The sequence below is a fragment of the Mycteria americana genome, chromosome 12, assembly GCF_035582795.1.
Source record: "Mycteria americana isolate JAX WOST 10 ecotype Jacksonville Zoo and Gardens chromosome 12, USCA_MyAme_1.0, whole genome shotgun sequence".
Lineage (NCBI taxonomy): Eukaryota > Metazoa > Chordata > Aves > Ciconiiformes > Ciconiidae > Mycteria > Mycteria americana.
This window is the reverse complement of record NC_134376.1, coordinates 8,961,600-8,975,877: the sequence shown is the minus strand read 5'-3', so window position 1 is coordinate 8,975,877 and position 14,278 is coordinate 8,961,600. Positions and strand designations below refer to the sequence as shown.

At 40.1% G+C, this 14,278-nt stretch overlaps 1 protein-coding gene across 2 annotated transcripts; it reads left to right on the top strand.

Annotated features, from left to right (window-relative positions):
• Positions 1 to 1,980: 1,980 nt before the first annotated feature.
• On the top strand, positions 1,981 to 14,267 carry SMIM10L3 (small integral membrane protein 10 like 3). Of its 2 annotated transcripts, none has more exons than XM_075515579.1 (2): positions 1,981 to 2,361; positions 13,759 to 14,267. In XM_075515579.1, exons 1-2 carry the CDS (start codon positions 2,176 to 2,178, stop codon positions 13,798 to 13,800), a joined length of 228 nt encoding a protein of 75 aa, XP_075371694.1. In that variant the 5' UTR covers positions 1,981 to 2,175; the 3' UTR covers positions 13,801 to 14,267. The 2 variants fall into 2 exon arrangements, with proteins under 2 accessions (XP_075371694.1, XP_075371695.1); XM_075515580.1 differs by lacking the exon at positions 13,759 to 14,267 and adding an exon at positions 3,986 to 7,060.
• The last annotated feature ends 11 nt before the right edge of the window (positions 14,268 to 14,278 follow it).

Below are 14,278 nucleotides of genomic sequence, written 5' to 3'. Positions count from 1 at the left end.
AAAACCACTGCTGTGTACAGTACTTTCCTGCTTGCAGAAGCACTATACCTGTCGTTGGAAAACTTTGTGACAGGCTAAGACGCTGTGGAATCAGAAGCTGTTGCATGAACTTTATGGATAGCATACGTAACTTCAGGCTCCTGCCTTTTTTTTGCATGGCTTGCTGTAATGACCCGAAGGATACTTTTTGAATGAACTGATGGGGAGAGTGAGGGCTATTATTTCAAGTTCCCCAAAATGAAAACAGTGCAGATAACAAGTCCTTTGAAATTTTCCCCCTTTGGAATAGTACAGGTAGGCTCAAGATGGCCAGGCACACGAAGATATGAAATCATAGACAGATCAAGCCTGGCCTCAGAGAGGGTCATTCATCTTTGATTAAAGAACTGACAGAAGTCTGTGGCTAAAGAGGGATCTGAAGAGTTTTGAATCTGCTAGGTGCCCTGTGGAAGATGGTCAAGTTCCTGAGAAGGTAGGTTTTAAGATACATTTTCTTTGAGACCTTTTTGATCTGAATGAGTGGTGTTTTGCTTTGTAAGAGTCAGTCGGATAATCTTAACTCTGAGACAACATTTAACTCCACAGCCTGAAATTCAGTCAGATCTACTGAGAAGACAGCAGTGACCTGCAGCTGTCTGGAGTTGGAGAACTGGGTCTGAATTAAGTAGATCAGGGATTTCCATGCTAAGAGGGGGCTATCTAAAGGCCTGAGATCCAAATGGGTTCCTTCAGGTCTGTTCAGAGGCGGGATGGGGTTAAAAATTGCATTAAGGACAGCTCCACTCACTGATTCTGCCAATTAAAACCATGCTGTACCCCTTCTGACCCCAGGGCAGCACCATATCAGGCTGGAGGGGCCTGCAGTGCCTCCTCACCCCTAAGACCGACAAGCTCTCCGAACACCATGTGTTCTTAAAACGGTCCCATTCCTGAGAGCACAAGCTAGTGCCTGTAGTTTCCTTAATTGAACCGTTTACGTTTTCCAGACACACACACAAGGTTTTTCAGGGGGTTTCTGCTCCATTATGTGACTCATGGATTACAGACAAAGGGATTGCAGATAAACCTGGGAAGGTGTCCAGTTTTGTTCTGGAATTGTTCTTTCTCTGTGCACCAGCATGATTCTGTGGCAATAAAATAGTATTTTACAAGGAGTTTAGATTAAGATATTGATTTTTCTATTATACAGTTACTAAAAGTTGATTGAATGGAAACTGTATAGAACAGTTCTGGGGGAAAAAAAGGGCCTTCTTCATAAATAGTATTGGTCATCTATTCATCTTTTGGGGCATTTTCCCCTACTTGCAAAGCAAGTGTCATGGTGATAATTTATCTCAAAGAGCTTCCTAAGAAATGTTTGCAAAATGTTTTGGACATCTTAGGTGTAACCTGTACTTGAACACTGTATTTTAAATTCAAAATAACTTAAGTATTGGCTTAAAAAGCATAGGAGGTATTTCCTTGTGGAAGTAGCTGGCTCGCCTTCCTTCCTTGCGGAAGTAGCTTGATCACCTAACTGCATGAACAACAAAGTTACAAAAAAACCCAGCCAAACCCAGAAAGCATTATCAATATTCATGGCCTATGGATTTTTTATTGAGAAGGTTAGAGTGCACACCTGGGTCAAGCCCTCAGGCTTCTCCTCCCCAGTGGAGAGGGGCTAGCTCGACTGGAAACGGATTTTAGGAATCACAGCACCTCTTCCTGGGCTCCCAGTTCGATTTCAACACCCGAGGGACGGGGCCTTGCTGAGGAGCGGAAGCCAGCCGGCCTGCAGCCGCACTGAGGGACGTGAGGGGAGGCGGCGACCTTCCCACCCCAGCGGCCGCGCCCGCTCCAACGGTCGCCCCTTCCCGCGCTCCGCCCTCAGGCGGGCCGTGCCACGCGCCGCCTCAGGCCCGCCCCCGCCCGGCGGGGAGGGCGGAGCCCGCCGACGCCCGCTGCCCCGCCCTTCCCTGTGGGCATGCGCAGCGAGGAGAGGCGAGCGAGGGGGTTTCGCGTATCAGCGCGCTGCGGTAGCACAGCGCGGGCCGCTCCGACGTACGGCGTCAGGGTGACGCACGGCCGCACGTCGCCGGCGGAGGGCTCCTCCCCGCTGGCGACACCCACCGCCGGGCGCGGGGAGGGGGCGGCTGCGGGGCCCGGGCGGCGCGGCGCGGCCGCGGGCGGGGGTATATGGCGGCGGTTCTGTCCGCCCTGGCTGCCAGGCTCTCCCAGTCGGCCGCGGCCAGGTCCTACGGGGTGTTCTGCAAGGGGCTGACCAGGACCCTCCTCATCTTCTTCGACCTGGCCTGGAAGCTCCGCATCAACTTCCCCTACCTCTACATCGTCGCCTCCATGATGCTCAACGTGCGGCTGCAGGTGGGCGGCGGCGGCGGCACGGGGCGCTGGCGGGGCTCGAGGGAGGGCTCGTGCCCCGGGTTTCAGCCCGGTGGTGCCGCTGCTGGGCGCGGGGGGGCCCGCCCGTTCCCGCAGGCGGCGGCGGCGGCTGGGCAGCCGCTGTGGCTTCCCCTGACTAACGGTAAGCGCCGTCGGACGTGTCCCCTGCCCTGGGCTGGGTGGGGGCGAGGCCGTTGCGCTCCCTTGTGTCACCACGGGAAATGTCGCTTGGACTCTGCACGGATGCGGTCGGCCCTGGAGGCTTGCCTGTGTTGAGGTGCGAGTACCCCGTTACACCCCTTGCTCTGCACGTTAGCAGCAAACGCGCCGCTTCCTTGTCTCAAGTTTATTCGTGTTACGAAGCTGTAGTTAACTTAAAGACAGACAATAAATTGTGCATATGTGCATTTTGATAGTACATTTCTGACACCCTGTAAGGAGCTAATAAAATAATTTCCTCCATCAGTTTGTTTTTGTTTTTTTTTTTTTTAAAGTCAAGAACAATTGTAGCAGGGCAAATGTAGAGGTAGTTTTAAATAATAATGTCGTTGCATGAAAATGATAGTTCAAATTTAATTTGCATCTCTTCCTGTCTTGAGCCTGTTTCCACAAAACGTGGAACTCCCTAGACCAGCTTTGACCTAAAGACATTAGAAGCTCTCACTCTTTGTAGGGTTGAAGTTTCATTGGTTTTGTGATGAAATGACAGCTTTACTTTTAACTTAACTGGCAACAGAAGCAGGCTATGGACTATGACAACAAACATCTGCTCTAGCCAAAGACTGTACACTTTCTTTCTCCTCATAAACATAGCTGTAATGAAAGTTTTGACATCTGGCTAGTGGCCAAGTGCTGAAAGACAAGTCTGGTTGCAGTTTGTGACTTGTGAAGGTAAGTTGAAATGGGGAAGAGGTCAAAATGTGGCGTCTCATATTTTTATTTTTGGGACTCGTCCTGCAGTTCTGAAGCTTGAAATCGAGCCACGCTGGCAGGAGTTGTGCATATAGCTTAGTAACCTTGGTGGCTAAAAATGCCTTGCCTTTGCTTGTTATCTGTGTTGGTACATAGTAGTTCTCTTGTAACAACATCAGCTTGTCATTTGACTACAATATAACTAATACCCTCTAACTATGCTGGTGCAGCCAGTCTGACCAGTTCCCCCCGGGAAGCTGTGCATGGTACATTGTTGATTTCCAGTGCTGTGTGCCTGATTTCAGCATGCACTTCTGTTTACAGCAAGATTACTTTAATATTTGCCTTTAATGTTAAGCCTCTAATCAGTTACAGTCTGCATTTCTGTTGGTTAAGGAAAATGGTACTGTTACGCAGCGAATCTCTCTAGCTGCTCATTTGCTGACTCACTTTGATGCCCTTTACCAAAAGAGAGTTTGTAGCAGATTAAACTGAAACTACAGAAGAAAGTTCATATTTGGGTATACTTCCTACCCCTTTGGATGTGCCCAAGCAGCCTGCAGGGAGACTTGCCTGTTTGGACTGCTGTTACTTTCTGCAGTTGGGTTATTCTTTTTCTTTATGTTAAAGATTTTTTTTGGCACCAAGAAACTGGGATATTAGTGTAATAACTTTCTGCGTTCTTTCTCTTTAGGTCCATATTGAGATCCACTGACTTATGACTTGGTATGCTGCTTGCGCTGTATGCTGCAACTGGATACAGTCACACTCCTCTTCAAATTCAGCCTGTTGTAAAACAGCAAAGCTATGCTCGTCTTCTCTAGGACTATGAAGAAAGATTTAAACCAGAAACAAGTGTGTGACAGTGGCCCAGATCATCACAAGGCAGCAGCTCACCTGACAAACATACATTCCGTGTTGAACAGTTCTCATCATCGTAGTAGCAGTTTACAAGAATTATTTTATTTTAACACCAGGAATTGTTCTCTCTTTAATACTATACCTCTGCCTTCTATTGGCAAGGAAATGCCTCTGAGTTTGAGTGAATCAGCAGGGAGGAACTCAAGTGCAGCTGCTCCTTGGAAGGATTCATTTCATTTGCATTTTTCTTCTGGGAAAGACAGTCTTGATAGGGTTTCTCACTGCATTAATAGTATTTCAGTAATGGGCTGGCTGGAGAAAGCTTGTAGTTTTGCTGGAGACTTTAGCTCATGCTGTCCAGGAGACGACTTTGTAAATTTTGCACACTTCTGGCTGGGAAATTTGCAGTATAATAAAAACCTGCAGTTTCTGGAATTAGAAATGAGCAGCACCAAAGAGAATGAATTGCAGCTTGCATTTCTTAAAGAATTGGAGCTTGATGGACTTCCTGATCTCTATTCTATTCCAGTTGCCTCACTGAATGAATATGCTATGGGACTCTTAAACAACCAGAAACCATGTTTTGTTCTTTGTTACTTAAACCTTGTATCTTCAGAGCAAACAGTTGGATACAAGCAAATACTTTCAAATATACAGTATGTGACTCATAATTTTCACATCATACAGCTAGTAATTTCTGTGCTAGCTTTTGCACTAGCAGGTCTCTGGTATGCAGTAGTGAAGGTAAAAAAAGTGCTAAGATTTTAATAATTACTATTTTTAACGTTAATAGGAGCTTAATTGACTAAATAACAGAGACAAGGTTACAGTTTGGGTTTTAGTGAGAAGTAGACAGCTAAAGCAAAAATTGTACTTGTGTAACTGCTGGTAAAACTGGCTGTTGGAAGAATAGGGACTTTTTTTGTATGGAATATCTGCATCCGAGTGGAAAGAACTTCTTAATCTCAAAACCCTTTGGGACTTCTGCAGGTCTGCCATTAACACTAGACTAGAACCCAATTTGATTGTTTAGCACAGATCCTTTGTTTTCTTTAGGGTTTGTATTAGTGGAGTGTTCTGGCTACTCTTTACAACCATTTCCAATGAAACTGTTTCTTGCAGAATTGAATTCTTGCTCTGAATCCAACAGTAACTAACATATCAGTCCTTAAAACACTTTGAATTGGAAAGCTGTTGGGGGAGGGTGGTCTTCAATACAGCATAATTCTCAGCAGTGTTCATTTTCAAGGATGGTACTGCTCTAATTTAAACTATCTCATGAGCTTTATTGCGTTACAATAGACACTATAAACAATTTTCTAAAAAAGTGTTTTCTTTCCTTGAAAAAGTGATTATCACTGAAGTATAGTAATTATTTCTGGGCCTGTTGACTTTGGATTTGGGACAGACTTCTGACAACAAGGTTTGGCAAAGAACGGAGCAAGAATATTGGAATCAATAGAGCTGCTTGTGAATCAGAATTTGCGGGAATAGGCTCCCGTGGGCACTTAGATGGAGAAACTCATTGTGCAGTAGGTCAAAGCTTGAACTTGGTGTCCAAATTCTCACCAAGGGAGTTGGTGTAGGTGGGCTTAATGTGCTCTAGGGGCTTACCCAAAGAGGGAGGTATTGATACAGGAGTTAGGATGCGTTTTGAGCTCACCCTTCACTCTGAGTTAAAAGTCAGGACTTAATGCAGAGTAAAGTCATGCCAGTGATTCGCACACCAAGTATCCTTTTTGCTAGCTAGCTTCATTTTAGAAAGAGAATAAGTGATGTTGCATTTAGTTTGAACTGAAGTCACCTGGAAAGCCAGTAGAGTTTCTAATGTGGTGTTTATTTGGGTGTTGGCACATGTGTAGAGAAGTCCTTGATGATGAAGATGAGATGCTGGATATCAGTGTTATGGGGAGAAACGTTGGAATCCTAACTTTATCTGAGTGGAGAAAGTAAGATATACTACTTTTTATGTTAAATGATATGTTGTGTTTTTATTATCCCCATTGATTGGCTATTTCTTCTGGATGTTAGAAGAGACAAAAAGCCATTTACTTTAATTTAGAAAATAACTTTTTCCCTGGTGTGTACTTTTATTAATTGTTTAACTTCTAGACTTTTGACCACATGACTATCTGTCACAATTACCAAAAACCTCAAAATAATAATGGATTACATACTGTAAGTAATTATTTTGACAGCAACAGTTTCCTCTTAGTCAAGCCATTCATACTATTCACTCCCAGCTCCACTACTGCAATTTATTACCCTCGCAGTGGTATTAACACGAGTGTTTGTGAATCAAGATTGCTGAAGCGATATGGATCTGAACCCCCAAAATGCCAGAAACAAAGACACTTCTCCAAAAGTCTTTGGCTTATTTGAGTTACGGTGTTAAGCTGTTGTCTGCATACAGCTTGACCCAAAAAAACTACTTGGCAGAGCTGAAGGCAGAGGAATGAAGGTGGGGAGGGGTTGGAGCCTGTTTAAGCTGGCTTGATTGCTAAAGAAAACATTGTGCAACTGCATCTTAATCTCTATAACTAGCTGTATAGGTAAAGAAATACTCTTTTCCTGTATGGTGAGATTTTTTTTTTTAAGTTGCACATAAACACAATCCTGCATCTACAACTGAGTGCTTGAACTTCCTATATAAAGAATCGATTGGCACAGTTGTACCTGTAGTTGTTACTTGAGACCTTGCCTGTTCAGCTGAACGGTTGGGCCTGGAAGATTCTCTACTCTGCTGTACATCATTTGGGAACCACATATTTAGGGAACCATGGCTATATACAACAAAAACTTATAGATGATGTTGTGAGGTTAATAGGCAAGAGGAGTAGCTAAAGGCATAAAAGCATTAATCCACTTTTTAACACACTTCTTATTTGTGGTGATTTTAAAGGGGGGGGGGGAAAGGAGGGGGGAATGAAACATGAGAGAAATTAGAATTTGAATGTGTGTATAGTGGGGTGCCAAGGGTTGTTTCTTTATTGATGACAAGCCTATGTCGGAGGGGATCTTGGAATGTTGAATCATGTTATGTATCACAGTCCAGCTAATACAGTCCTGTTTTAAGCAAAATTTGCTTTGAGTAAGTGGCCTTTAATCACTTATTACAGGATCACTTTAAATACAGATACAATACAGCTAAGCAAAATGATGATTTTTTTTTTGTGTATTACATGTATATTGAACATAAAATATAAAGAATATGTCTTAAGTGAATGGATTTATTCCATTTTAAGATAGTTTATGTACTTTGCCTTGGATTTTATTGCTTAAAACCTAAATGGTAACTTTCTAACTTGAACATTCCTTCTGAAATTCAAATAAAGGATAGTTTGGTATGTTAAAATCTCACCTAATATACTGCACTTTAAGCTTGGGGAGGCCATAAATTGAAAGCGTTGTTCTTGCACTAATAGAACTGTTTGACTGGCAGTGACAACGCTCAAATGGCTTTTACTGTCTGGGGGAGAACAGTGAACCAGGATGGCAATCCTTTGAAACTATATATAAATCAGACACTGTATGGTTTAGGCCGCTGTTCTCTTCCTACAAATGTTTTGTTGTTAACTCATCTCAAAAGATGGAAGGTGTCTTAGCTAAGAACCAGTTTGTAGGGAGTTTTGTGGCTTCAATAAGTCAGATGTGGAAACTGCTTTTCTGAGTAAATATGCTGTTAGGGCTGAGGCAGATGATTATTATAGTACAGAAGAATAACATTTTTAGTAGGGGTAAGGGACCTTTATACTGAACCGGGAATTGCCTTCTTATTTCCAGTTCCTCTCTCATCTTGCTATTCTGTTGGTGTTGGAAAGAGGTATTTGTAAGCAAAATGTCAGGGTTCTACTAAACAACTCATGCTTTCTAAAACTTCATTGATCAGTGTCCAGATCCTTCCTGCACTACATAGCAAAGAGTTCTATTTCTGCCATTAGAAAACAAATTAAATAAGAAAATAATCAATATTTAGAGAATTGTCTAGTAGTTTCCCATAAATGTACACTTGAGTGGAAATTTACTATATCATGTACTGATTTGAAAAAGAAAATATACTTTTAAATGTATGCATACAGAGTTCTGCATGTAGGTAAAAAGTGTTTTATCACAGTATGATGTTGGAATGCTTATGCAAATGCATATTTACTTTCTGACATTACAATGCAAAATGCAGTAGAGGTGGTGGTGGTGTACTTCTCAGTGTGATATTAGCTAGTGCAATTTTAGAAATCATCTGTGTGCATCATTGTGCACCATCAGACAGTTTTATCTGTAGACATTTTTTAGCCTTTTGCTTTTTCAGTGTTAGGTTGGGGTGGTTTTTGTGGTTGTTTTCTTTGGGGAGGGGTGTTTTTTTTGTTTGGGGTTTAGTGTTTTGTTGTTTGGAGGGTTTTTTGGTGTTTTTGAGGTTTGGTTTTTTTGGGGGGGGGAACACTGTAAAGACTGCACTTTCTTAAACCCTGCCAAAGTTTGCTTTCTTTCTCCTTTTCTCCTCTCTTGCCCCTCCTTGTAGGTACACACACTTTTAATTTTTGGAAGAAGCAAGCCTGTACATACTCTCCTAATATATCATCTTATTGTCAAGTTGTTCCTTTTGTTTTTATGGCCTGGTCTTACCTATATTTTTCTTCTCTTCCCCCCACCATAATTTCTCAGCATAAGCACTGATATTCTGTTCCATTTCAGAAACACTCCCCTGTAATTAATTATGCATAACAAATTGACAGAAACCATGTAGAGATGTAAGCATCCACAGCCTGTCATTAGGGTGTTTGACAAGTGCTATATCTGACAGAGCAATAGGTAGTCAATGTGACATATTTCTGCTTTTTCCCTTCAAAATAGCTGCTTTGACTACAATCTAATATTTAATTCAAATTTGTAGTACCTCTGTCAGCTGAGAATTGCAGCTAGAATTTGGGGCTTATCAAATACATTGAGGTCAAGACTTAAACTGTTAGACTAGCTTCAATACTCTTCATGTTTTTAAGTCATTAGTATAACTTTCTGAAAAATTCACATGCATGTACTCTTAATATTTCAAAACTTTTTTCCTAAGAGTGCATAGAATGAAATGTGTTCTGATACTTCTTTCTGTGATGCACAGCCAATAACTGGGGAAAAAAAATTTTTTAGGATTTTTAAAATATTTGTGATGAATCCCCTTTTGATATCTCAGACTACAAAGCCTCTAATCCTCAAGGAAGAGCTGCATTGGATAGAACTTTCAAATAAACAACTTGTTGCCTGTGAAAATACTAATATTTATGATCAGCTCACATACTTAAATACAAGGACATAGATATCAATCTGGTGATGGTGTGAAAACAAGAATAATATGGAAGTGCTAGAATAATGCTATCCTTTACCACCCTGCGCTAAGTAAATCCTATTGGTGTGTACTTTGAAATTAATCCTGTATTGCATTCCAAAATCTCAATTATTTTAGTCTTTTTGGAATTGGTGATACAAGATTCAGACCCAGTAGATGGTTATTTCATTGTTAATGATGAGATAAATTTAAAAGCTAAAACATTTTAGAAAATGGCCTGAGGGACTTCCAGAAAGAAAATCTGCCTTGAAAAGATCCAGTTTATTTCTGTGATCTCAATATATTTATAGTCTGTTTTGCAAATCTCTTTTCTTCTTTCTTTGTGGAAGATCTGTATAAACCTGATGGCAAAAATGGTTAAAAGCCAAACTTGTAAAAGTATCAGTGGTCTTTAATTTTCTGTTTGTAGTCAATTTTGCCTATTATCAAATACAAAAATACCTAGATGTAATTTAAGCTTTTGTTCTTAAAAGTAGGTAAATCTAATGCTTAGTGCCTGATCCGTCACTTGAAGTTGAGTGTTCCATGAACTTTCTTGAAAATGGGTTCTGCTACCTGCTGGTGACTAACACTAATTTTAAATGCTGACACTTAATACTTCCTGTAAACTGTGATGTTATCCATGCACAACAATTTTAGTCTATGGCCTTGGTCTTTGGCCCTAATTCTTTTTTTTATTGCAATGTGGGAGATGGAGAAGGCTGGTACAAACGATTTTTGTTTGTTCCAGGGAAAGATGTTTACAACTTTGTATGTCTTTTAGAAATTTATTGTAACACTTTTTAACTTGAGAGGAGTTTCCATAGTAAACTTGAAACCTGTTGTCCTAATGAGGTGAATACAGACTTTTGAATAATATAGAGTGCTATCTAAGCTTCCAGAAGCTGTTCATTGTGATGCTGCTCGCTTACACCACAGGAGGGAGTTAAACATCAGTCTTTTAAATATTTTCAGTTACGGCATCATTTTTTCTTAGTACAGTGCATTTCAGTTTATAAATATGCTGACTTTGACTTGTCTTATGGATTGTCACTGCAAAGAGGTTAATGTACAAAATCAATACACAGTGGTAATGTATTGTAACTGTTTACAATTGAACTCTGAATACCAATTGATGGGTTTTATTGAGCTATTTAAAAACAGAAATAAAAATCTTTTTTAAAATGATCTTTTGTCTTTGTGCTCAACATGAGAGCTAGTTTTGGTGCTTCTACTTGAAGAGATCATGTTTCTGACTATATAAAGTCAGGCAGTGAGTGGCAATTTCAGAGATGTGTGTTTACTGAATACCAAACATTTAAAACCTGTGTGAGAATAAAAGGGCTAAATGCCTTAGTTTGGCCTTGGAAATTTGGTATCTGAGCTCTAGGCTAGCTTAATCACGTCAGCCACCAATATTCATAGGCATTCTTTTTACACACTTTTTTTTTTTAGTGACACACCTTAACAAACCAGTTACATTCAATGTAATTCAAAGGTATTTCCTAATGAACTAGCTCTAGTCTTGCAACATAGTTTCATTTTAGAAGGGGAAAGTGAACCATGCTAAATACATAGAACAGCCATAGCAACTCTCTTGCGTAAGTCAGGATAACATTGCTGGATGTTTCTCTTTGGGGTTAAAATCACCTTAGTATTAAGAGATATGTCAGACCTCTTGTTTTTGCTGAATAAAATATTCACGTTAAAGGAGTGGAATAAACATGTATCCTCTGCTTAATGTTGAGCATTAAAAAACGTATTAAAAAAACCTAGAAACCCTTCACTTTTCAGATCTCTCTTCTGAAAGTTGCTATCAGATGACTTTTTGATTCTAGGCTCAAAAGACATAATTAACTTACAGTTTTTGTTTGATCTCAGGGTTCCTTGATGCTGCAAGTGATACGTTTTGAGGAAGCATGTTATTGTTATGAGCTGCATTTATTCTGAAAAGAAATGTTATTGACAACCCTGAAGAAAAGGCCGATACTTTGAGTACAAAATTAATGTGTACTATTTTTCTTAACTATGAATGCTGAGAGCGTCTTTTCCCTCAAAACATGCATTTAAACAGAAAAAAAGAAGGGGGAGGGAAAGGAAAATGAATGTAATCGTCTAATAAGGCCTGTGAACTTTTGGCATGTGCTTAGGCATCCACAGTTAATAAAGTGCTATCAACACGCTCTGCACTTCACTGTAGATTCCTCATTGCTTCTGGAATTCGCATGGTACGTACTGAAGTAATAGTTTCTAACCTCTTTGGCTGCCCACGATGTTGCAGCCACCCCACTGTGACAGTGATGTGATCTAGCCTTAATTATTCATGTTGTCATCACTTTCACATGGTTTATCGGTAATTTTTTATATATTTATATAAATGGGCATGATACCTGCAGTACATGGAGAACTTCAAGGAACTCGGAATACTTTTGCAAATAAACTCAGGAACAGACATGCTACCACGTGCTTATCCAAACCTCTTCCTGTTAGGATTTGAGATGTTTTGAAGTCAGATTCAAGTTGGTGGCCTATGACTTTGTGGTAGTCTGTCTTTGTTCATCTCATACTACAGAATTCTATGAGAGCAGCTCATCTGTACAGGAGCCCAAATTTCCTCTGGGCAAATCTGAGATTGCCAGAGGAACCTTTTAGCAATTTAGATCCATCACAATATTTACCTCTTCAGTATGTTTCTTAGCTCTTGCCTTTTCTGGCAGATATGATAGCAGCTTAAAATTAAAAAAACCCAAAACTTCAAACCAAACACAAATACCAAAGATTCTGCTGAAGATACTCACATTTCTTAAGGAGATGATTTTTTTTAAAAGTGGATGGAGTGCTTTACCTTCCATTAAAAAGAAAATATTGGGTGGGGGTCTTGATAACAAGAACTGTGGTGTGCTTGTAAAAAGCACGTTGTAAGTCTCTTGAGTGTTAGGAAGCGCTATGTCTATTTGTTATCACAAATATTTTCTAGACATCAAAATACTCCTTTATTTATTTTATTTATCTTTAACCTGATAGTTCAAAGAAAAGAAAAAAAAAAACCCACACACATTTTGGAATTCTTTCAAGTATTATGCATTGTTAAAAGTATCCCCAAGGGCAAAGGACCAAAACCAACACAGAAGTCAAATGCTCACCTCTTGCTCATTGAACAAAGAGCCAGGAGCAATGACAAGCAGGATGTTTTTGATGCTCTTTTTTTTTTGGCTAGTGGCTGGAGCCCTTAATCACTTTAGCTGGAAGTTATTCACAAATAACCCTTCTGAGCTCAGTAATCCTGTCTTGCTTCATATAATAAAAAAAATCTTTTCTACAGCAGAGATTCCTAAATCGCTTCTCAGATCTTAGCCTTGCATTCCAAGTGTTGCACACTGACTGCAAGCACGTATGACCTGCTCCAGAGTTAGAATAGTTATGACATTTCCAATTTCTGGTCTTTGTTCCCCTCCTTTGATATAAAAGCACTTAAGACTAAAAAAAAAAAAATATTTTTATGATACTTTATAGCACCTTGGTAAGGGCTTGCTTGTACACCTTCAGGTGTCTGTCATTTTAGGTCAGGTTTGTAGATGCTGAATTTCCTATCAGGGTGAAAATCAGAGCCTACCACAAAAACTAGATTTACTTGTCAAGACAGACTGAAAATTTAAACCTTTTTCAAAGCTGGACAGACGCCTTTTATCTTCTGTTCCCTCTAGCTGCTTTCTGAGTGAGAACATCTGCACAGACTATAGCAGGTTTCAAGTCCTTCACTTTGATATATAGTGTGTTCCTAACAATCGGTTGGTTAAAATAAAAGCTGTCTGGTCTGTGTTGTCACTGTCAAGCACCATTTTCAGAGCTCTTGCTCACATTTTCTCTCTGGTTTATAATCATTCGTTTGCAGTTGCTAACTGTATCTTCTGATTTCTTTCTATTTAGCTAAACTACTTACTTGCCAATGCCAGCAAGCTAGAAGTCTGTAGAGATTTTCATCACTGAATGTTTTGTTATGGTCAGTTCATCAAGTTTCTTTGCTGTTTGCTCAATTTATAGTTAATTCTAATATATTTTCATAAAGTATCCATAAGGCATTGTAGCTGTTCCTGAACGGATTATTTAGCAGTTTCTCTTTCCTCACATAGGAAGTGTTTTTTCTGAAGGCCCCTGTTGAAATAGCATTGTCCAAAGGTTTGATTCCATTTTGTATATTGCTATTGTTACTATAGTTACTGTAAAAGAATGCTTTTATCGGTGAAAATACCTCTGGTTAATCTTTGTTACTCACATGTGCTTGTTAAATCCAGCAGCTGATCTGGCTGGGAGGGAACTGCACTTCTGCCTCCTAGCAGTGATAGATAATGACATACACAAGATGACTCTTCTCCACCTAACATACAAAACCTGAGCGGTAAGGAATAAACTCGGGGGGAAAAAAAAGTCCGACCAAGGAAAAAAAAGTGCTTTTGAACATATTCTTGGTTTAATTTTGATAGGTAATTTTGACAGAAACATGGGATGAGAAGATGTGAATTACAACTTGAGACAAGAGGCAACATGGATATGATCTGATTTTCCTTTATAAAGGAACTCTGTCAAATAGTTCAGATCCCACGGAGGGGGTGGGGTTAAAAAAGGACTGGAAATGGGCTCAGAGGAAATAAAAAAGCACAAGTATTTTATATCCATTTTATGGAAAAGGAAAATTACACTTTTACTATTTTTCCCCCAGAGTTATTTCTGTTGTCCTTCCAGTCCTACATACACCTTATGATAATGCAGAACTAGAAGGTGAAGTAGTCCATTAAAAATGGGGAGAAAGCAAGC

What these genes read in the sequence shown, in the direction of transcription:
- SMIM10L3 (XM_075515579.1), top strand. Translation starts at nt 2,176, where the DNA reads ATGGCGGCGGTTCTGTCCGCCCTGGCTGCCAGGCTCTCCCAGTCGGCC. An exon ending in TGCTCAACGTGCGGCTGCAG is followed by an intron (nt 2,362 to 13,758) that starts GTGGGCGGCGGC and finishes TGTTAAATCCAG; the next exon opens with CAGCTGATCTGGCTGGGAGG.